General features: G+C 48.2%; 1 protein-coding gene across 4 annotated transcripts in view; it reads right to left on the reverse strand.

Annotated features, from left to right (window-relative positions):
* TNS2 (tensin 2) overlaps window positions 1-23,988 on the reverse strand; it is a 590,960-nt gene that overhangs the window by 213,265 nt on the left and 353,707 nt on the right. For all 4 annotated transcript variants that reach the window (XM_069653619.1, XM_069653621.1, XM_069653620.1 and 1 more), the window contains one exon: window positions 20,722-20,760. In XM_069653619.1, the coding sequence (XP_069509720.1) occupies window positions 20,722-20,760 (39 nt within the window). The remainder of the gene's footprint in view (window positions 1-20,721; window positions 20,761-23,988) is intronic.

Genomic DNA, 23,988 nt, shown 5'->3' on the forward strand with positions numbered 1-23,988 from the left:
ATGGCGAAAGCAGCGCCAAAAGCCCACGACTAACTTCTGAGAACCCCGACTGGGCAGGGCGCCAAGCAGGATGGGGTCAGCAGCTGAAGGGACGCCTGGCATCCACCCAGCCATGTATGTATCGCAGCTCTCAGGAGCGGGAGGAGCAGAGGCTCCCAGGAACGGGAGAGCTGGCTCACGGGACTGCTGTTGAAACAGGCGGGGCCTATAGGGACCGTGGGGAAATGGCACAAGCATTCAGGGCGGAGAGACGGGTGAAGGAGTCCTCGGCTCTGGGCATGGGGGAGTAAGAGGCTGAAATGGGCATCATGCTCTCAGGACCTTAGGGGAGGGGATGTTCGGTCCGCTGGAGGATCAGAAGGCACGGGGTGAGGGAGGGAGATGGCACTGGAGACATGGAGCAATGATGCGTTGGGTTAATGGGTACTTGTGTGGCTTCACAGCTCTAAAGTTATGGCAAGGGAGTGTTGCAGTAGGGATGGGAGGCTCACGCTTTTGTTTAACTATGACACCATGGCCCTAGGATTTTCAGGGTCCTGGGCAGCAAAAGATGCGTGGGTGTGGTAAGTTGTTGTTTACCTGTTTACCGTACTGAGCCTCCAATTTCCTCATTGCTTTCCTATATAAGCTATCACCATCCCCACTCACACCCTCCTCACCATCCTCCTATTGAACGTCCAGGAGTTTTTTAATAACTCTTACCGCTTCCGCCCTCACACAACACATGAGAGTAGAACATTTCCTCTCATCTGAGAATCTCTCAACCAGATGCTACAAAATAACATTTGAAGAGATCTTTTCAGCCCTCTCATGGGACTGGCGGTTCCCCTGGCGTAGCTAAACATTGAGAGGGTGTGTCTCCAGTGCTTAATTTGTAAAAAAATAAGTGCCAGTGCCCAAAAAACATTGGCCCCATAATGCTGGGGGCGGCGCCGCCCTCTACGTGGGCGCGGCGCCGCCCTCTGCGTGGGTGCGCCGGCCACGCCAGTTCAGTGCTAGACCTACCAAGATCGGCCCACCACCAGCCCATCACGCTGCTGCTGCTCCTTGACACATGTTTGGCGCTGCAGCAACTGCTGGCACAGGCTAGTAGTAAATACGCAACTAAGACATGCTCCTCCAGTAACTGCGCCTCGATGCCCCCGGGCTGTGTGAGCACTTTAAAAATGCAAATAAATAAAAAAGCATTCTGTTTCAGTCACTGTTGCACTGTATTTGTCTCTACCCCTTCTGCCCCATCTGACAGTCTGTTAAAGTACACCAAGTATTATTAATCAGTTACCTCCAGGAAGAGCACCCTCCCCTCAGCCCGTTCTTCAGTCATCTCATCAAGGTGTTTTGTGTAACCAATTTACTCTAAAGCCCTTATCAGTCATCACATCTCATAAATGCATCCCCCTTCACCCTTCCTTCAAGCGTGAGCATGGTTTTGTATAACTTGGAAAAAGTAATTCCTGCAAGACATTGTTGTGAAATCAACGGCCTGTGCTACTTCTGCTTTAGGGCCTCTTTCCACCTTAACACATATTAAAAAACTAAATATGTTTGTCACCCAATATTCAGGAGCCAGAGGAGAATACATATTCGGATATCTCCTTCCCACTGACATGTTCTTGACATACTTCACTAAACTGCGGGGTGTAACAGACACCCACCTCCCTATCGGAGGATTCCTATCTGAGGATTGCATGTGCTCTAATTTGGAGCACATGCTCGGAGTGTATTGTACCCAGGTTAAGGGGCCACATCTGATGTATAAACCACACATCAGGATAGAAAATATGCGCTGTAATTATGTAAAAAAATGACAACAAAAGACGGTTGAGAATTATACACGAATACTCAACTAGTGCTTTTATTTATGACGACAGATTAGTGGGCACGTGCACCATGTTTATCCCCGTCTAGTTTCCATGTGTGTATCTTTAAGCCTGAAATGGCATTTGAGAAGTTCGTCTTTGCATGGGCTTTTCTCGCGAAGTGCAGCCTGTTCAGTTTTGGCCCAATACGTGCACCGTTCCGGGTCCCCTCGCTGAAGCTTGTTTGTGAACTAATGAGGCCGATACCATTAAAAGGAAGAACGGAAACACCCAGCCAAAAATTCACAGTTCATATTTCACTTAGATGAATGCTATCCAGGGTCGGACTGGGGCATACAATTGTCTCGAGTCGGGCTCGGCACCAATGAAAAAGTGGCCAAAGTTGCAAGCGACAATTCATTCCTTTTGTGACAGACACTAGTGGGCCCACAAAGCTGCCTATGCCCCGCCCGGTCCTGGGCTTTGCCCTGCCTTGCCTCAATCACTTAGGCTACCTTCCGTGGTGCCACCACGGCCATGCTGAGCCTGATGATGACAAAAATAGGTGCCTGGCGCAGCGGCCCCACGGAAGGTAAGATTTTAAAAGAAAAAACGTATATTTGGGCAGATGGGACCCATCACTTTCGAAGTGATGGGCCACAGCCGCCACTCAAAATAAGTTATTTCTTTTAAAACCTACCTTCTGTGGGGCGGGGCCCCGGCCACCAGCCCCACGGATGGTCAGGTTTTCAAAGAAAAAAGTAAAAAAACGTACTTTTGAGCACAATCCACAGGCCCGGCCACCCGCGGCAGAGTCGCCCCTGGTCACAGAAATTGGCCTGGGCTTGGCACTGACTGCAGTCAGCAACACACTGCACAGAGGTCACACAGACAGAAGCTCGGGCGCGGACGGGCCCCTGGTGGGGTCCTGACTCCTGGGCAGTCAGGACACCACCAGAGGACCGTGCCACCGCCAGGGCCGTCGACCTGGGTCTTCCTTGCCTGATCACTTGACTGTGACAGGCTCAGGCTGCACTGCACGCAACAACAAGTGATTTACCTACTTTGCCGGCTGGGACTTGGTCTCCTGTCGGGGCCTCAGGGTGGCGGGAGCCAGGTGCGCACCCTGGCACCCGCACAAATGAAAAAGCAGGCAGAGGGGGCCCCAGGAAGCAACTGGGCCGCACCACGCAGAGAAAGAAAACTTAGTATATATAATACTAGTAACTCATGTCTACCAATCTTCATATAATGTGAAACGTTAACCACAAATGTGCAGGACCAAGGAACGTTTCTATGACTTATTTTCTGTCCAAGATGAAAATGTTACTTCTGACGTAAGTGAAATGCCTCCTGAATGCAACTATGGATGTCCCACCATACGGCCTTAGTGCACAAGAACTGTCTTATTTCCAACTCCAATATGCAGCATCACTATGAAGAACAAACATGGACTCCTGACACGCCTGGCTATGGGAGGAGCAGACTTTGTCGACGTAAAACGTCTTCAAATGAGAGCAGATAAGTGCTGCTATGCCACTCCTCGCCGTAAAGTGAACATCTTTTGTATTCCGCACGTCGGGAAACAAATGCGCTGCACACTTCTCCTTCCGAGCCCTGACCGGGACACCGGTAACGGAGGTTGGGGATATGGTGCACCCCACCCAACACTAGTCCCGCTCTGGCCCACAAGGTGTGCCCACCTCCTGACCTAGCCTCAGGTATGGGAGGCACTGGAGCAAAGACAACGCACTGAAACAAAACATTGCTGCTGTGCGCAGAATGCGTGAATCAAAGGCATGGCCCAATGAGTACACGCTGCCAGCATGATTCGCCTCCTAAGTCCGGACCTGGACACCGGATGGAAGACTGGCCCTCCCTGAACCCTGACACGGGTCCCGACCTGGAAGGCCCTCCAGTCAGGCTGTCAGAGGTGTGCTGGTATCACGGGAGCGTGATGGTGGCGTTCGCCGTTACGCATGTCAGTTAAATAAAGTGGGCGTACCCGTGCCCACCAGTGTGCGCCAGGAGCCCGAAACATTCAGACCTGTGTCCGTGTCTCATTCAGGTACGGGGGGCAAGGCCTAACCACAGGGGTGCCTGGCATCATATGAAAGCATCACACTGGCGACGAGGACGGCTCTGGGAAGGGTGTTTACAATCTGACGGCACTGAATGCATCGGCATTGTTCTCTGACGCCTGCCAGAAACGTTCGACATCGCAGGGAAGATTACACTGCCATTTTGTGTGTTCTGTGGTTGTGGCTCCTCACAGGGAGTGCTCGTGCGCCACAAGATCAATTTTTGGAGCCAACAAGGGCTAACTCTTCTCTGCAAGGCCATTCCCTATGCCCATCCATCAGCGTGAATAGGAAGGCCATCCTTCCATGCAGCAAATACCATTTTTTTGGTGAGGCGGGAGCCCAGATCATTTCCACACTGCAGCCCTAGGGAGGGTGCCTGTGCGATCTGCTTACATGAGTGACGACGATGGTGCCGCTCAAGGTGCGGCAGGGGCCCTGCAAGAGGGAAGAGCACCCAGACAGCAGGACACACTGGCCTGGTGCCAGAATTTGACAACTCAGGTTCACCCTCTAAATTGGGGCCAAAATGTACTTTAAAGCAACAAGCGAGACCGATGACGTAGCAAAGGTGGCAACCCTCATCTACCCTGCTGGTCCTGAAGTACATTGCATCTTTTAAATACTCCCCCCTGCCATCAACTCATACCAGGCTGTGAAGGATGCCTTCAAAGAGCATTTCCTGCCACTGGCAAACCAGGACTTTGAAAGGTTTGTAATGTGTGGCGAGAAACAATAGGAAGAGGAGTCACTCGCCAGTTTTGTGGGAGGCTCTGCCAACTCACTAGCACGTGCCAATGGGACAATGAGGAGGACATGATCCACAAGCAGCTACTGTAGAGGTGCAGTTCCGGCAAACCGCCATTTCCAGGGGGCCAAGCTGACTCTTCGGTGACATGCCGCGGCGTGAAAGACAGGTGGCTGCGGTTGAACAGAACATGCAAAACTTGGAAATAGCTGAAGAAGAGGAGGAGGAAGAGGAGGTATTCTTCATATACAGCATCAACTGTGTGAAAAAAAAGGAGGTGACCCATGTGCACAGTGGCAGTATGTGGGACAGCGACCACGGTGCTAGTGGACACAGGGGCATCCGTGTGCGTACTAGCAGCCCGCCACTATGAGGCACTCTCTGGGCCTCCAGCACTAGGAAAGGCACACGCCAAAATATTCTCGCTCGGAGGAACCAACCCGTTACCCCTCCGAGGCATGTTTGTAGCCCAGTTTACCCACGCAGACAAGGCCATTGGAGCAAAATTCTTTGTGGCAGACATCAGTCCGCACTCACTCCTGAGCTGTGCTGGGGATTGTACATTTTGCACTCATGGTGCATGTGGAAGACATCAATGACATGTTGGGAAGGTTCACCGAGCTGTTCAGAGGGGTTGGGAAGCTCAAGGGTGAACCCATCAAGCTTTATATTGATGAGACTGTACACCTAACGGCGTTAAAGCATCAGCGCATACCATTCCATTTAAGGGAACAAGTGGAGAAAGAACTCCAGAACTTGGTTGACATGGACATAATTGAAAAGGAAGAGGGCCCCACCCTGTGGGTGTCCCCCATTGTGGTATCAGCCAAACCGAAACAGCCAGGGATGGTCTGCATTTGCGCGGACATGAGGCTACTCAATCCCGCCATCTGACGCGAGAGGCACATCATGCCAACACTACATGATGTGGTGAGGGAACTACAAGGGGCCAAGGTGTTTTCCAAACTTGATCTGCGGTCTGGGTAATACCAGCGAAAATTACACCCCGAGTTGCGCTATATAACAACCTTTACGACCCATCAAGGACTGTACCAATATAAGCGCCTGAGCTTTGGTGTCTCCTCAGCAGCTGAGGTCTTTCAGAATGTCATCAGGGGTGCCCTTGCAGGTCTGGAGGGGGGGTAATTAACTAGAGTGATGACATTTTGGTATATGCAATCTCAGAGGTCAAACACATGACTCGTCTGGAGAAGACTCTGGAGAGGATCAAGAATCTTAGACTGACACTGCACCGTGAGAAGTGCGAATTCCGCAAAGATAGTATCGACTTCTTTGGGATCGTGTTCCACTTCAAGAGGCTGCACCTCCCGGAAACATCTCAGAGGTCAGGAGTTTCCTTGGCATGGTGATCTACTGCGGGAGGTTTATCCCAAACTTGGCAACCCTCTCAGAGCCCTTCAGAATCCTGACTAGGAAGTACACCACCAGGGTCTGGACGGAGGTAGAACAAGAGGCATTTGACGCCATTAAGTAAGCACTCACGGGTGATGGGACAATGGCATTTTTCGATCCAGGGAAGGAATCCGAAATTATTGTGGATGCCAGCCTGGTCGGGCTAGGGGTGGTACTCCTCCAGCCAGACACCCAAGGGCAAATGAAACCCATCTCCTATGCCAGTAAGGCACTCACTGCAACTGAACAAAGATACTCACAGCAAAGCCTTTAGCCATGACACTTGAAGAGGTCATAGAGGCCTCGAGAGAGTACGAATGCATGCAGCTAATTCAGGGGGGCCATAGTGGATGGTGATTGGAAGGCTGTGCTGTCACAAATACCCAGCACAGGGACAAGGAAACACAACATGAATTTGAACAGTTGGGGCAAGTCCTGCATGAACTCTCGGTAACAAATGAAGGGCTGTTGTTACGAGGCCGCCAGATAGTAGTGCCGAGGACTCTGCTGGGCAGAGTGGTGGAACTGGCCCACTGTGGCCCCCAGGGCACAGCAAAGATGAAGGCGAGACGGCATCTCAAGGTATGGTTCCCAGGGTTGGAGACAAAGGTGGATGACTATGTTGGCAGGTGTGTATGGTGCCAAGCAGCAGCCCCAGTAAACACGGAGCCCAGCATTGAGTCTATGGCAAGAAGCCACAAGCCCTGGGTCATGGTGCATGTAGACTTCGGGTGAACAGGGAGAGTTATGCATTTTCTAGTCATGATCGACCTGTGGTCGAGGTACCCGGAGGTGGAGCTCATGGAATCGACATTGTGTGACCAAATAATTCAAGTCATGGAAAAACTGTTCGCCACCCCTGGGTTCCCACGTCTCATCTGCTCTGACAATGAGCCGCCATTTCAGGGAGGAGGTTTCACAGAATTCATGGAAGCCTGCGGCATAACGCACAGGAAAGTGCCGCTTGGATGGCCAAGGGCCAATGGGGAGGCTGAGCGCTTCATGCGCACACTCAATAAGATATTCCGCACAGCCCAAGGGCAGGAAAGCAAACTGAAAAGGACCCTGTACCAGTCCCTTCGAGAGTATCGGGCCAGCCCATATCAGTACATAAGCCCTGTTTAACAAGTACCCGAGAGGGCTCATTCGGGAGACAGAGGGCCGATTGCCAGGTATCATTGACAACAAGGTGATGTCAGAGGACCGGCGGGTGCACAACGAGAGGGAGAATGTGTAACGTTGCTAAGACCACCTGACATTGAGGTGGGTGACACGGTCCTGGTGAGGAACCGCCACCCGGAAGGGAAGCTGTCCCTCAATTATGAAACTGTGCCGATGGGTGTAACCCAGATTAAAGGGTCCATGGTAACTGCAGTGCATCAGAGAGGGTTAGTGACCAGAAATTAAGCTTCTTTCAGAAGGTTGGAGGAAGGGAGAAACAAACAAGTACACAAGGAGAAACATCCCCGGCCCGAACAGTGGGCAGAGAGCCGCCACCGGAGGAAGACAGGGGGACCCAGAGCTAACAGAAGGTGACCCGGCAGGAGGGGGAGAACCCGTGATGCAGGGATGCTATGCCCGCAGAGAGGGCCGTCAGTGTCTGGCCCGGTTCAAAGACTACCTCATGGACCCAAGTTGAGACCCAAGTTGAGACGACCAACCAATGTCTCCCCGTATTGCCCAGGTTGGGCAAACTGTATTTTTATGTTTGAGTACTTATGTGTCATGTTGACAGTGAGTTTTGCAAAACGGCCACGTTGGTTTTTGTTCTGAAAAAGGAGTAATGTGATGGTGTCACTCCAGCGCAATGGCAGCGTTCGCCATCGCGCATGTCAGTTAAAAAAAGTGGGCGTACCCGTGCCCACCAGTATGCGCCGGCAGCCCGAAGCATTCAAACTTGTGTCCCGCATCTAATTCAGGTACGGCGGAGGCAAGGCCTAACCACGGGGGTCTTGGGCATAATATCAAAGCATCACGATAGCGTGACCAGATGTCCCAGTTTTGCCGGGACTGTTCCGGAAATTGGAGCTCTGTCTCCCTTTGTCAAGATTATGTTTCCATTGGAAACCTGCAGTGGTCACGGTTTTTAATAGTCGCCCTTCATAGCTGGCAGGCACAGCTCGCACAGAAAAAATGCTGCATTTTACAACTTAAGATATTGTTAGTTTGTGATAAATTAGTGATACATTAATTATGTGTTTATTTGAACAGTAACACTTAAACCCCCTTCTCCTCCAACGGCTACTGAAGTGTAGTGCCTTGAAAGCCACTTCCAAAAGTTAGTCCTACTTTTATATTAGTTTCCCTGTCCAGGTTTTTAACTTTTTAAATCTGGTCACCCTAGGCTGTCGGCATGCTCGACGAACATGCCTCGCCAGGCCGGCACAGCAGTATGTGTGCCCCCACTGCACACTTAGGCATCAGCAATGATCCGCCACCAGCCACCACAATTTAATATGAGTCCACCTTTGCCCGCAACTAGAAGCTTCACTCACAGGGTCACAAATTACCTCATAGGCACGGATTCACGCAGCCGGCGACCGGGCCAGGATTGAATCCCTGAATAACAGACACCTTAAATTTCGGTCATCAGTGAGAGGGAAGCTCTAACTGACCCTCTCAGCCCCATTGCCAGCTGGTTCCTTGATGGTGACTGTACCGCAGCTGACAGGGCACTGGCGCCACACAACCAGTCCCCAACCGTCATATCACCTGTACCCTTCACAGGTACCATGGACTTCGACAGCTGGACGACGCATAGGATCTTTCTTAATCTGGATCCTCATTGCCACTGATATGTGGAAAGTTATACACGTAGACCAAGGGCTTAGTATGAAACAAGGTTTATTCATGACAAGACCCCATGTGGGTTGGTTCACCAGCAAGCCAGCTCCGTTGTGACAGTTGGAACCAACTGTCAAGTGTCAAAACGCAGTGCGCACGCAATGGCATTTCAAATGTGGAACGTTGGGGTGCCATCGCGTATGCCATACAGTGGGACCTCCTAATGTGCATGTATAATCATATCAGTGGCAGCAGAGATTGAGTCTTTCAGACCATACACCTTATTTTGTATTATCAAAATCACTGAGATCATTTTTAAATGTGCAGCAATATTGTTCAATTGCTGCTAAAGAGGAGAAAATATATTATTTTAACCATCAGCCACTTATAATTAGTATGATCAACCAATTAATGTAAATTCCCAGTGCTTTAAATGGGCCGGTGCTAGCGAGGGCAGTCTCCAAAATATGGGGCTGAGCCAGGGCCCCTGGTCCCACCACAACACTGGCGGGACACATTATCCCGCCACAGCCGCAGCCGCGACAGGAGACATGCCCACCATTAAGTCAGGCATGCTGGCACTTCTGTCAGTCACTGTAACTTACTCTGGTGACCTCTCGTGTGAGGGGTCACCAGAGGAAGTTACTGTCCTTTTGCTACCCTCACCCCCTCCCCAGGTCACTGATGCGTCTTTTACCCTCGGCGAACCTGGGGGACTTCTTGACATATTTCGAGGTTTATAAAAGATGACTTGAAAAGTACACAATTCAAGCCATCTTTTATAAAGCTTTGCCGATGGACAAAGACGCCTCGGGCTTTGTCCGTCAGCAAAGCTTTATAACAGATGGTTTGAATTGTGTACTTTTCAAGCCATCTTTTATTAACATAGACATTTTTAAAAGAGATGGCGTGAAAAGTTCGCAAACCATAAGGTATGCACACAAATATATAAATGTTGTGTATGTGTGTGCGTACCTTACTATGGTTTGTGTACTTTTCAACCCATCTTTTATAAACCTAGAAATATGTTACATATTTATTTCTAGGTTTATAAAAGATGGCTTGCATACTACACAAACCATAGTAAGGTACGCATACAAATATAGAAATGCTTACATGTATTTACATATTTGTTTGCGTAGCTTAGTATGGTTTGTGTACTTTTTCAGGCCATGGCCATCCCGCAAGCCACGCCCCCAAAGGAGGGCCCCCCTCAATTTCTTACCCCACTTAAAGCTCTGTCAATTCCTGATATGCAGTGGTGTCTACAACTGCTGTCGCCCAAAGCCCCAGACAGCATCTATATGCAGGCACTTCCAATGGGAGGGATAGTTTCCATTCCAGAAGGACAGTACAGCATTAATTAAGGAATAATGTCTCACTCTCTAAAGTGGCGCCACATGTGAAGAAGCCGGAAATATTCAAAACAAGGTTTCCCTTCATACATGTGCCGTGCCACCTGAAGTGATCGTGTATTATTCAATCAACGTCCAAATCATGTAATTTGCAGAATTCCATCAGCCCTGAAAACTGTACACCCTAAGTAAGGAGTTGCACACAAGCGTGTCATGCAGGTGAAGGGTAGGTTTCAAACCGTGGCTTAACATGCATTAGCACCCGGCCGGGGGTGCCAGACAATCAGGCGCCCAGGAATGTGGGGATTGATACACTGATTTATGCTATCCCCTTCCCACATTTAGCAGTGCGCCCCATACAATACGGCTGATTCCCACAAATAAATTGGCTGAGCTGTCAGTATGATATGGCAACACTCTGTGCTCTGCGTATCCGTGCACCTTAAACAAAGTGAATTTCAGTCAGGTGAGCCCATTGCTTATTCACCCTAATTTAACTAAATTCAAATCATGCTTTTCTCCTCTCCCCTTATTATGTCCCTTACCCCATGGTTTCCCAATGCACCCTTCTATACAGGCCTAACTCTTGATGCTAACACGTCTGTTCAGCTAGCTAGGCAAACCTAGTGCTCCCCTCAGCACGGGGATGGTTTCTTACAAACTAAGCTGGTGAAAGCCTCAAAATGACAAGGTCATCACTTGAGCACATCTCATGCCCATCATGCAACCACACGCCATGTAAATCTGGTACTGTGCATTATCTGCTCTAGATATTGCCCTCGCATTAAATCTTTGCATTAGAACGAGCTACACACTCCTGTAAATTTCTCATGCTGATTTACAATTAATCTTAGTAAAGAAACATGAATCCCTACTACTATAAACCTATGCCCTTACCATTATCCCCACTAATATGTTTAATCTTTTATCCAACCCCCTTTCTCCTCCCTCACCCGCCCTCTTCCTCATGTGGAGTTAAATAGCCCCGGATGTCATGAGTAAAAGTCTGGAGTCAGTTATGAGGGCTCCCCAAAAGGAAAGGCCTGCCTTGAACTAATGTGGAAAGGAGGCCCTGCACTTTAAAAGCAGAAAGGAGTGAATTTGGGCCTCAAAACCTGGAGAGGGATAAAAATGTAAATTGCCCGGCATAAGGGAAAGACATGCGACAAGGGTGGCCAAAACATTCTCAGTAATTACAGTCCACAGCACCCTCAATGGGATGTCAGCATTGTGAGCTATAGTTGCAGTGAAGCAGACTGCATTCTGGCAGGGACATTAAAGAACATGTGTAAATCCGTTTCTCTCTTTAAACTAAAGACATGTTCATGAAAATGTGTGTAAGATTTGTAAAATATGAACTTGGATTCTGTCCATCATGAGCCCATCACAGTGGAAACAACACTGCACGGAATGTACAAGGGTATGTTGAATTGCAGCAGAATTAATGTTTTTTCACGGCTGGAACTTAACAAAGTGACATTTCAATTGTGCCTTTAAAATGACACTCCGGGCATCCAGATGCACAACTAAAATCTCTAAAAAATATAATTATGTTGCCCTTCTGTAACCAATGTGTGCAGGGAACTACTTTTCAAGGGTTTTACATGTTAAAATTGTATGCATTTCCGGGAGTTTATTTGAAAGTAAAATGCTTGCAGTGGGGGCAGGCCTAATCTTGGTTTTGTTTCTCTCTGTTTGTGTCTTCAAATGTGAAACTAGATTCCAAAGCCCATTGTCATGGGGATGTAGGCCTGGTTTCCCTTCAAACATGAGTGTTTGCTCTTATAAATACAACCTTAAATTCCAGTAGATATCAAATATGTGGAGGGGGCGAGATAAAGGCAGCTCTGCTCTCCAGCTTTTATGATCCAAACCACATAGGCCGCAATAAAGGTTGCTGTAGCTGGCAATTCGCTTTTGAAGCTCTGAGCTAATCTAAACATGGGACCCCCTCTTGACATCACAGCCATGAACAGACCCATGCGAAGGGTGGGGCCAGGGTTAATGAGTGGTTTCACTCCGATTGTGCAAAATGGGAAATATACTTTTTATTGTAGAACATTGGCAATATTTATCACTCAGTAATCAGGGTAGGATTTCTGAAAAGGTGTCAAACAGGCCTTTCTGGTCAATCCAAAATGATTTAGTGGGGCCTACACAACCCAAGTTATTTAGGAAAACATCATGGGGCACTCCTGGTGTGGTTGAGAGATATAGAAATTTGCGAAAGCATGCAAAATAAGATTCATATTCCGCCCACCGAGCGCCATATTTTTCATGGATATAGTTTGGGAGTAAATGAGGGAAACCCGTAGCTCTGCTATGGAATAACCAACACACTTCTAAGTAGGGTCATTTGATTCACAGTAAAATATAGTGCTCACAAATGCCCTCAAATGTGTCCAAATATGAAGATTAAGGCCATTTGTCACACAGTGAGATTTCTATGTCCCCAAGCCAGGCTGAACCCTCCTGTCAGAGTAAGATGACAAAGGGGCCTCCTCCCCGGGTTTCCCAAAACACTCCCGCATTTTCTGGACCTATCAGCCAACAGATGGGAGTAGATTTTTGAACAGTACCCAATCCATTCTGCAAGAACTCTGACACATTAGTGATGTCACTTACCCTATAAATAGGTAACCCCTCTACTAAATCCTGAGGTGAGCAGCTGGCGAAATCTGGAACCATCCCAGCAGAGTGAGGCCTAAATCTTACAGAGAGTTAAGGAGGTTTAGTAGCTGCTTTGGGACCCCTTGGAGGACAGAGTGAATTCTTCACTGACCCCTTGACTGCCCCAGCAGTGATGCTGTGACACACCCTGATGTCCATCTAGCCCTCTCCTGTAAGTATAAATATCCCAAGCCATAGATTGCATGAGCCTTATCCTCTTCAGCATTGCCATAGAGATTTCCCAGGGACAAATACCCTGTCTTATTTGTCTGTGCATTTAAGTCATTTTCCTAGAGAAAAATCCTTTATTTGTCTGTGCCTTCTAGTTGTTTTCCCATTGAAGAGTCTTTTATTTGTTTGTGCATTTAAATTGTTTGCCCATTAAAGAATCCACAGTTGCCTGTGTAGATCTGTAGTATATTTGTATAAGTAAATCAATTTGTTTCCCCATTTATTTCACTGGATTTGTATTGTGGGAATTGGAAACTCACCATCTCTTCCTGCATTGTGAGTTGTTATAGTCATAAAGGTTTTGCCCAAAAGAATCAATCCCATTGTGAGCTGAAAAATGAATGTGTCCATGTGTTTAAATTGTGTCCTGCTAAACGAATTTCCATCTGCAACTGTATTTTCCCTTTGCTCTGTCATTTTACCCCAAACCCGATTTTCCTTTTGTGAGCTATTCCTTTCCCAAGGCCTACCTGTGACTTGCATCTGTCATTCTACCTAAAACACGTTTTCTTATTGTGAGTTTCCTATTGCCCAGGGCTTGCCAGTCATTTGCAGCCTCAGTCAAAATAAATTCCACTTACATTTCCTTTTCCATTGAAATTGAGCTTAACATTTTAAAAACTGTTTTTCCTATTCTGTTCCTCTTTCCCTATTGTGTTGTCAAAACGAATTTCCATTTGCATTCCCTTTCCATTGCACATGTGTTGCATATCTTAGAACCAATTTTCTTCTTGTGTGCTGGCTAGTATGCTCTAAAGCTGTGTCTATCTTTTAAGTGTAAGCAGTACAAATTCCGTTCTGTCTGTTCCATAGCAGTTGTGCTAAATCATTAAAAACCAATTTTTTCATTGTGCGAAAACGAGTTGTCTCATTCTTTGCTTGGTCCCCATATTATGTCTGAGTACTACTCAAAATCAGATTTTTATCTTGTGTGCCCACTCCTTACCACTGCCTTCCATCCAAAACTGACAAGCCTAGTGGAGGTTCAGTGGGGGGGGGGTGAGGGTTGCTGGGACTTAAGAATCATTGTGTGTGCGTATGCACTTTCCTGTTTGTTGCATTCATTTTCTTGATGTTTTGAACTGTTCGTTGATGGTAGTGGTGAAAGAAGTAAAATAAATCCTTGTACTGCTTATATTTGAGTTGTCTCAGTGTGCTGCTTGACCAAAAGGGACACTGCAATGTGTGTTTCCACACCTTGGTGGCTGTTGTAATTTGTTTATTCTAATTTAACATTAAATCATAAATTCATAAAATATTCATTGATAACACACCGGCCTGGTTCCTAGTCCATTGTGACACGGGGTGCTTGTAGAGGATGGGTGCGAGGTGGGTTGTAGGCCTCCTTAAGAAAGAATCTATGTTGTAGAAATCAAAAGATGTTTTATTGTGCGCCACATTCATTGTAGGGGAAGTAGATCCCTGACTTGCTTGTGACGTATAAATATTGTGACACTCGTTACCCACAGACTCAGGTCTGGAGACACCCGTGCATGGTTACAATACACCACCACTTAGACAGACGGTCAGGAGCTGTAAGACACTATGGTGTTAATGGGTGCAGTATAAATATTATTTAACATAACATTTAAGATTAGAAATAGATTCTGTGGGTTTAGTGCCTCTCAATAACTTGTTTTAATGATGCATAACTACCACAAAATGTACATGTAAGTTTAGTACCTATCAATAACTTTTTTATTAAAGCATAAATGACACAAAATGTACATATTGTTGACACAAAGATTCCTTTCTCCTGGTGCAAAATTTGGAAATAATTGACGCAATATCTTGCAGGCGTCTATTTAATACTCGAGGGGGTCAAGGGAACTTACTTTAAAAGGAGTTGCCAGAAGTAAGCCAAGAGATAAACTTTGTGATGTCCAGCATATGAAGGGTCACTATTTTTACCTATGTTGCAATATCGTGAGTTTTTAGTAGTGGACTTTGTGCGTTAATTCGGTTTCACGGACTTCCTACTTTGGCAAATATGCAGAGGCACCTGGTGAATATTATGATTGGAGGTTTGTAAACATTTCCTATGAATATGTAGGAGCCACCAGGAGTAGCCAAGTAGCCTAAAACAACCCAGTGTGGTTCTCCTTCCATGAGAAAATCTTTTAAACTACGTCTTAAAATGATGCATTTTACAACACACTTTCTGTGAAAAATTTAGTAAAAAGCCACAGTTTACAATTGGTTTTGTAGGGTAGTACATGAAGAGATGCAATTGACGCTAATTCATCAAAAGTGCAAATGAGCATCCTCCAACACATTTTCATGATGCTTTCCACACAATATACATGTCCATGCTGGCTAGCTGCACCAATATATGACAGTATTCCCACATAAGAAAATACTCATATTTGCTTTGCCCATAGTGCCAAATAATGATAACATGAGGAAACAGTTCCATGCTAGCTCTGCCAATATATGCCAGTATCCCCACGGAAATACTACTGTTGTCTCCAGAATGCTAGTAAAACATTCCATGCCACTTTAAGAAATCATGACCATACTGGCTGCACCAATGTAGGCCAACATAGGTCACTATGCCCACATGAGAACATTCATGTTGGCTTTGCCCACAATGCCAGTGAAAAATAGCATGTCACAGTAAGAAAACATGTATGTACTGGCTGTACCAGAGTAGGCCAGTATTCCACATAAAAACATAAATCATGTTTGTACTGCCCATGATGCCAGTAAAACATGCCATGCCACTGTAAGAAAATATTCATGCTGGCTGCCCCAATATAGTCACCTTGCACATGATTATTTATCAAAAGGGCTTTGCCAAGGTAATGCCAGTGAAACATGCCATTCCACTGTAAAAAAAAATGGCCATGATGGTTGTCCCAGTGTAGTCCTCCCTCCCACCCATAGCCACAAATAAGAAAACTCATCAAGTTGGCTTTGCCCATATGATGCCAGTAAAACATGCCATTCCAATGTAAAGAAATGTAATTTACACAGAACTCAGTGTATTTACACAGACAGAACCCCTCACGTGCATGCATACAAACATACACAAATATTATTTTTCTGACTTGCTTTGCTCCAACTCAAGACTAGACAGCGCCTCTGCAACTGCCTCAAGCCCTCCGCTCACACATATAATGTAGCGAGTAAGCTTCCCGATTCCTGTACAGGCAAGATAGAGCTGGTGTTCCCAAAGTAACACCTCAGACCCTGGAAATGTGCGGGGAGGTGCAGAAGTTCCCCTCCTCATATTTGACCTGCAGTCCCCCAACCTTCGTGCCCAATGGGCCATGGAAGCCTGAGCAAGACACTACCTGTCTGTTGAATGCAATGCAAAATAATGTTGACTGTTCTTGGCTAACTGAAGTGAAGTGCTGTTTTTGCACCCGTTTCGTGATTGCTTTCATTAGTGTTGCATGGTATATTTCAGTCATCATGACTCACTTGTCCTTTCCTCCTTCCCCTCCCCGCTCCAATTTTTGGCTTTCAACTTTTTTAATCTGTTTAATAAAAAAAGACTTGAAAAGTACACAAACCATAATAAAGTACTATTGTAGCATTCTTTTCTCCTCTCTTAAATGGAAGAGTACCATTACCAGAATGCAGTTTGGTGAAAGGCTAAAAAAAAACATGGACTGCGTGTTTGTAAATGTATTTTTAGCCTTAAAAACTAAAAAACCAACGATAATGTGTGAAAAGATACCGTTGTGGTTTTTATTGTTTGACAAAAGCCTGCTTCAAATACGCTGTGGGGTAAAGGCGACATCCTACAAAGCAATAAACGCTTTGACGCGTGTCAAACCGTTTAGAAATGAGTTATCCTGTCTAAAAGGCCTGCTACAACAGAAAGAGAGTGATAAGTATGCATGAGTCCCCAGTGGGACATGCGTTGCAGTGGCTCCTGAGCCTATGGAGAGGTGAGGTCTCGAGATGTTCAGCCTCGCTGTGGCAGGAAGAGCTAGCCTCATGCTAGCCTCATGCCAAGAAGCAGCACAATACAATAGGTATTACTTGGCACATCGCAGCTGGTGCTCGCGGGGGTGGGGGGGGGGTGGAGAGGCATGAGTGCATGACCCTGGGCGACGGCACAGAAGTCCCATGCTTAGGGCCGGCCCTGATGACACCTGAAGCCCAACCTCGACCAATCCCCCTTCATAATAAACTTAGCGCCGGTTTCAGGAAGCTTCAGTTGAATTCTACCCCCTTATTTCGCATTAATTTAAAGCATTCAATTCACATACCCACAGCCCTCCTCTCCCCAACACCACTTGTACTTGTGGAAATGAAACCACACCAAAGAAGAGAGGACGGGGAAATGTACTTGCCACTTACTCAAACTATTGTACTGTATGCACGTCACTAACCATGTTCCAGCCCGGCAACAAGGCCTTGCCCTTTCAACTTCCTTTACACAGCTGGTGCCATATCTGTTGACACGTGCCAGGGCACGCCAAATCCAAGCACCCACAGTTGGACAGTTATTTCCACAGACAGCTCCCCACACTTGCTGAGCAAGCCCCTTCATTGTAATGGCTGTGAGGATAGCTCAGGGGCAATGCATTAGTCTTGGAAACAAGTCAACGCATTGCAACACAGGTTCGAATTTTGGATTCGTGATTAGAAACTGGTCCCTGGTATTAAGCGCGTCATACAAGAACAATTATAATTACAATGATGGAGATAGCTCTCCTCCAGGTGATGGCTGTTATATCATCTTACACATAAGGGGCCTAATTCACAGAGGCCTTGTATACTGGCAAAACCCATTGGAAAATGCTCTGTGAATAAGGGCCAAGGTGCTAAAGAATCGTTTTTGGCAGATAAAGCAGTTCCCTCTTGCCAGAGAAGGTTATATACAGTTGCTGCACCATCTCTATAACAAGATACAGCCAGCTACAAACTGCGACTGTAATACTTTGGGTTTTTCTAAACGGCAAAGCTGTGTCACCCTCCTTATAGGCCCTGTGTGAAGTGTTGTATACCTACATTTGAATGGGACCATTAGTATTTACATGGCCTGGGTGATGTCCATGGCCCAGGGTTTTAACAAACCGTACCTCATCTCTGTGTCTCTACTGAACCTCCACTGGCTGACCATCTAATATAGCATTGCATCCAAGGCCCCATGCATCACCAGGACAGCGGTATGGAACAAGGACCCCGAGTAACACCTCCAACCACTCCAAGACATTCAGACCTTTAGAGCCCTGTGCTCTAGCCCAGCCGATAGACTCATCCAACCCACTGTCTGAACAAGTTGGGAACTAACCAACTGGCCACAAAAGGCCCCAAATGTTGGCAAACTCTTCTCTCTTGACTAGCAGGGGATTCTAATGATCTGAAATTCAGGAAAAGTAAAAAAAATACGACATGTTTGGAAGAACTTGCCTAGGTTTTACCAAGCTCTCTAAAGGGGACCTAACTTGTAGACCCTGGACACCTTATTAGGCATATTTACAGTCAAAGCTTACAACCACAATTAATAATATATGACTTTATGTGCTAGACTAAGCGGTCCATGACCGAGTGTTTGGAAACTGCTGCTTCCCAATATGCCCTCAATATGCCCTCTTCCGTGCATCGCGATCCAAGCATCAGGACACAAAGCACCAAACGAACACAAGTGAGGGATCCTGTATGTGTGGGGACCTCCCTTGCAGGGACGTCGTTTGGGGGCCGCTAGGGGTCGCAGCTGCGACCCCTGAGGTCTCCCTTGCTACACCTGTGGTCTACCTTGCTACCCCTAAAAATAAATTATATACATTCATTTTCTTTTTGTGGCTCTTTGTTTCTGGAGTGGTTGGCTTTGTTGTTCAGGCTTCTTAAAAAACAGGGGGTTCCACGAGTGTAACACTTTGAGCAGTGCCGCTAAATAAGAAAGAACAGGAATAACACATAAATTGTCTTTCTGGAATTCTATACAATAATTGCTAGACTCATTAAAGGTTTATTTCAGGCACAACACTTCAGGGGGTGACTCACTGATTTAGTCGGGTCTTAAACACCTCAAATTCACAATGCAGACACAAACTTCCGAAAATCATTTAGAGTAGAGTAAGCATCTATTTTGCACTATATATTTTTCTTTTTGCAGGTTGCAGTTATAGCGTGTTTTTTTCTGCCGTTGTCTCTGTTACGATCGTCACAAGACACTCCATATCTTGGTGTCCTCAGTCACTTGACAAAATCCTTGTGTCTAAAAGCTTTTGCACAGTGTAGAAATGTTTGACCATAGCACATAAAGTGGCCCTTGATTTAATTTGGCCACAGATAATGCTTTGTTGTAATGTGTCTATCTTTCCTATCTCCCTACGATGCTGTTCAGGATGTTTGTTTGCGAGTGCCCAGAGTACGGGACACCGTGTGAGTGCGCTGCTTTCCCTGCGCTACTCTAAATTCTTTAACACAGTTATGAACCCTCCCAATGATATGTATTTTGCTAACCTCTGAAGCCTGAAAAGTAGATCCATGCAGGCTTGACATGTGGCCAACTTTGCACCAGACCTGCAGATGAACTGGCCTGCTGTTAAATCTCAGCTACCAGATTAAGGGTATCTACTACAGAGTGTAATTTGCTTTCTGACTTTGAGAACATTCAGACATGTAATGGCTTATTTTACTATAGCCGGTAAGATAGTTATAGCCAGTTAGATAGCTCAGTGGGTTGAGCACTCGCTGTTGCAATGTGTGTGTGTGATATACAGGTTGCAGGTTCAAATCTCGCAAAGGCAACTCAGCCTTTCATCCTTCTATCGGCAATAAATGAGTACCAACACAGGTGATGATGTATGTATATTTGTTCTATATAAAGAGCTTAAGCATAAGTGCTATATAATAACTTATCATTTGGCCTTGGACATCTGCTTGCATTCTTGGTAATATGGTCCTATAGACACTGATATTAATGATACACATGGGGATCCATTCTTGTATGAAATGTATATCACATTACAGTGATATCATAACCATATTTTGGATAGTGTACTTAGGAACAATGCTATGTGAGACCACTTCCTGTTTGGTCAAGTGGTGAAAGGTCGAGTTCCATCAATTCCTGTGATGTCACTTTGGGGGTGGGGTCAAATGACATCACTTCCTGTAATGTCATCAGAGGTCAAAGGTTGTGTGATGTCACTTCCGCTACCCCTGGCAATTTGGTGGAATGATGTCCCTGCTCGCTTGTAGCAAGGGGCGGTTACGTAATTTATCATTCCAGGAGCCAAACAAGCTGCCATCACAGGGGCGCAAGTTGAACGGGCCACATGTCTGATATAAATAAAGGGGATGGGCAGACCATGGGCCGGGGTGTGTGCAAGTGGAGTCTGACAGTAGGTGAGGGCTGCCAGGTGAAGGCAATATTCTTGTTTCCAACCCAGTACCCCCTAGAGAAACAGCAGGGTTTCCAGATTTTCTCTTGTGTTTAACACACAGATCAGCTCCTCACCCCGTATACAACATATTTTTTTAAAAAAAGAGATTAAAAACCATACTATGTTTTCGCATGAGCATTCCAACAACAGCAAACAGTACCCAGCAAACGGAACCACAGAACTGGTAGCTGGAGCAAAGCTGAAAGTCCAAACTTTTGCAACAAAGAGACAGCATCCTGCAAAATACCACACAAACAAGCAAAACAACCCCAATTGCTAATCACTTACCAGTTCTGCTGACGGCGGGGGCAGGCACCCGGAGGCCTCCTGAAACGAGAAGAGATGAAGGGTCATGAGTGGCAATAACCGCGAGGCCTTCAATCAAAATAAATGTCTGTCACGGAGGCTTCTCTGAATGCTGCGACACGGGCCCCTCTCTGGGTGACGGCGGCAGGGAGTGGCGAGGGAGGCGATAGCACTGCCCCCACCCGGCCCAGGAGAAATGTGGGATACTAGGAGAGCCTCGGGCACGTCTTTCTGGCCAAGCACACTTTCCCTATACAGAAGGCCCTCAGTGTGCTCGGTCGCTCGTCCTGAGCGGCCAGGGGCTTCTCCCAGCGATGCGATAGGCTCCCACCACCGCCCTGCCAGCGCGCGCGGCCTCCCGCCTTCCAGGGTGCAGGCCTGTTGTTCTTGGCCTACGCAGGGCTTCGCAGGACACAGTCTCGATTCATGGCGAAGGACGGCTCTCCGCTGCAGGCCGCGGGTCCTGGGCGGCGGAACATGATGCCGAGGCTCTATATATAGCCGCCATCAACAAGGCAGTGTTTGCCGCCTGGGCCCGGACAGTGGGCTCCATTCAGTGAGCGCCACAAGGCCCCCTCGCTCACCTGCACCAGGCCGAGGGCTTCCACGGGCCGGGGTGCAGGGGATTACCCTGCCTCCAGGCACACTTAACACCTCAGGAGAAGTCAGGTGGCCTGTGAAGTCAGCAGCGGGCCCCGGGCTGGTCTAGGCGCTGTGCCCAAGGGGTGGGTGTGCTGCGGAGAGCTCTAGATCTAGAGAAATCGGGACAGTGCTACAGGGGGTCTGGTCGCAAGGCAAACACGCATTGATTATAGAGCTTTGATTGCGTCACCCTGGGCAATTCCTTATCCACCCCATGCCTCAGTTCCACTATCTGCCAAACATGGGAACATTGACAAAGAGGCTAAATTCTGGTATTACAGTGATAAATAACAAGTGTATTTACAGAAATATCAACATTAAGGAACGTGTTAGAAGTCGAAATATAGAGAGATCCAGCCATTATTATAGCTCACACTGCCAAAGCAAACACTCCGGGTTCTTAAAGGACGAGGGCTCCTAAGATTATGGAATGAAGGCAAAGTGAAGTGAACATTGCCCAACATCAGATGCTTACCTGTGGAGAAGCAGGGATCTGTATTCGGGGCTGCAGGTTCCACTAAAGCTGATTCCACTAAACTACTGGGCCACATTGCTCTACTTCGACATCCCTAAACAGCTCTCCACAGGGGTAGAGGGCGGTGCTGAGCCCCCTGAGAGCATAACGCTTGCTTTTGACCTCCTCACTACTGGCTAACCCTGAGCTGGCAGCCTGCTCCTGGCTCACTCTGGGTTGGCAGCCTGCTTTTGACCTCCTCACCCCAGGCTCACTCTGGGTTGGCAGCCTGCTCTTGACCCCTTCACCCCTGGCACACTGAGCTGGCAGCCTACTCTTGAACTCCTCACTCCTGGCTCACTCTGGGTTGGCAGCCTGCTCTTGACCTCTTCACCCCTGGCACACTCTGAGCTGGCAGCCTGCTCTTGACCTCCTCACTCCTGGCTCGCTCTGAGCTGGCAGTCTACTCTTGACCTCCTCATCCCTGGTTCACACTGAGCTGGCAGCCTGCTCCTGGCTCACTCTGAGCTGGCAGCCTGCTCTTGACCTCCCCGCTACTGGCTAATCCTGAGCTGGCAGCCTGCTCCTGGCTCACTCTGGGTTGGCAGCCTGCTTTTGACCTCCTCACCCCAGGCTCACTCTGAGCTGGCAGCCTGCTCTTGACCTCCTCACTCCTGGCTAACCCTGAGCTGGGAGTCTGCTCTTGGCTCACTCTGAGCTGGCAGCCTGCTCTTGACCTCCTCACTCCTGGCTCACTCTGAGCTGGCATCCTGATCTAGACCTCCTCACTCCTGGCTCACTCTGAGCTGCCATCATACTCCTGGCTCACTCTGGGTTGGCAGCCTGCTTTTGACCTCCTCACTCTGAGCTGGCTGCCTGCTCCTGGCTCATTCTGAACTGGCAGCCTGCTCTTGACCTCCTCACTCCTGGCTAACCCTGAGCTGGGAGCCTGCTCCTGGCTCACTCTGAACTGGCAGCCTACTCTTGACCGCCTTGCCCCTGGCACACTCTGAGCTGGCAGCCTGCTCTTGACCTCCTCACCCCTGGCTCATACTGAGCTGGCAGCCTGCTCCTGGCTCTCTCTGAGTTGGCAGCCTGCTCCTGGCTCACTCTGAGCTGGCAGCCTGCTCTTGACCTCCCCATTCCTGCCTAACCCTGAGCTGGCAGCCTGCTCTTGACCTTCCCACTCCTGGCTAACCCTGAGCTGGCAGCCTGCTCTTGACCTCCCCACTCCTGGCTAACCCGGAGCTGGCAGCCTGCTCTTGACCTCCTCACTCCTTGCTCACTCTGAGCTGGCAGCCTGCTCTTGACCTCACCACTCCTGGCTCACTCTGAGCTGGCAGTGTACTCTTGACCTCCTCACCCCCGGCACACTCTGAGCTCACAGCCTACTCTTGAACTCCTCACCCCTGGCTCACTCTGGGTTGGCAGCCTGCTCTTGACCTCTTCACTCCTGGCTCACTCTGAGCTGGCACTCTACTCTTGACCTCCTCACCCCTGGTTCACACTGAGCTCACAGCCTACTCCTGGCTCACTCTGGGCTGGCAGCCTGTCCTTGACCTCCCCACTACTGGCTAACCCTGAGCTGGCAGCCTGCTCCTGGCTCACTCTGGGTTGGCAGCCTGCTTTTGACCTCCTCACCCCAGGCTCACTCTGAGCTGGCAGCCTACTCTTGAACTCCTCACTCCTGGCTCACTCTGGGTTGGCAGCCTGCTCTTGACCTCTTCACCCCTGGCACACTCTGAGCTGGCAGCCTGCTCTTGACCTCCTCACTCCTGGCTCGCTCTGAGCTGGCAGTCTACTCTTGACCTCCTCACCCCTGGTTCACACTGAGCTGGCAGCCTGCTCCTGGCTCACTCTGAGCTGGCAGCCTGCTCTTGACCTCCCCGCTACTGGCTAACCCTGAGCTGGCAGCCTTCTCCTGGCTCACTCTGGGTAGGCAGCCTGCTTTTGACCTCCTCACCCCAGGCTCACTCTCAGCTGGCAGCCTGCTCTTGACCTCCTCACTCCTGGCTAACCCTGAGCTGGGAGTCTGCTCTTGGCTCACTCTGAGCTGGCAGCCTGCTCTTGACCTCCTCACTCCTGGCTCACTCTGAGCTGGCATCCTGATCTAGACCTCCTCACTCCTGGCTCACTCTGAGCTGCCATCATAC

The sequence above is a fragment of the Ambystoma mexicanum genome, chromosome 3q, assembly GCF_040938575.1.
Source record: "Ambystoma mexicanum isolate Mex_15411 chromosome 3q, UKY_AmexF1_1, whole genome shotgun sequence".
Lineage (NCBI taxonomy): Eukaryota > Metazoa > Chordata > Amphibia > Caudata > Ambystomatidae > Ambystoma > Ambystoma mexicanum.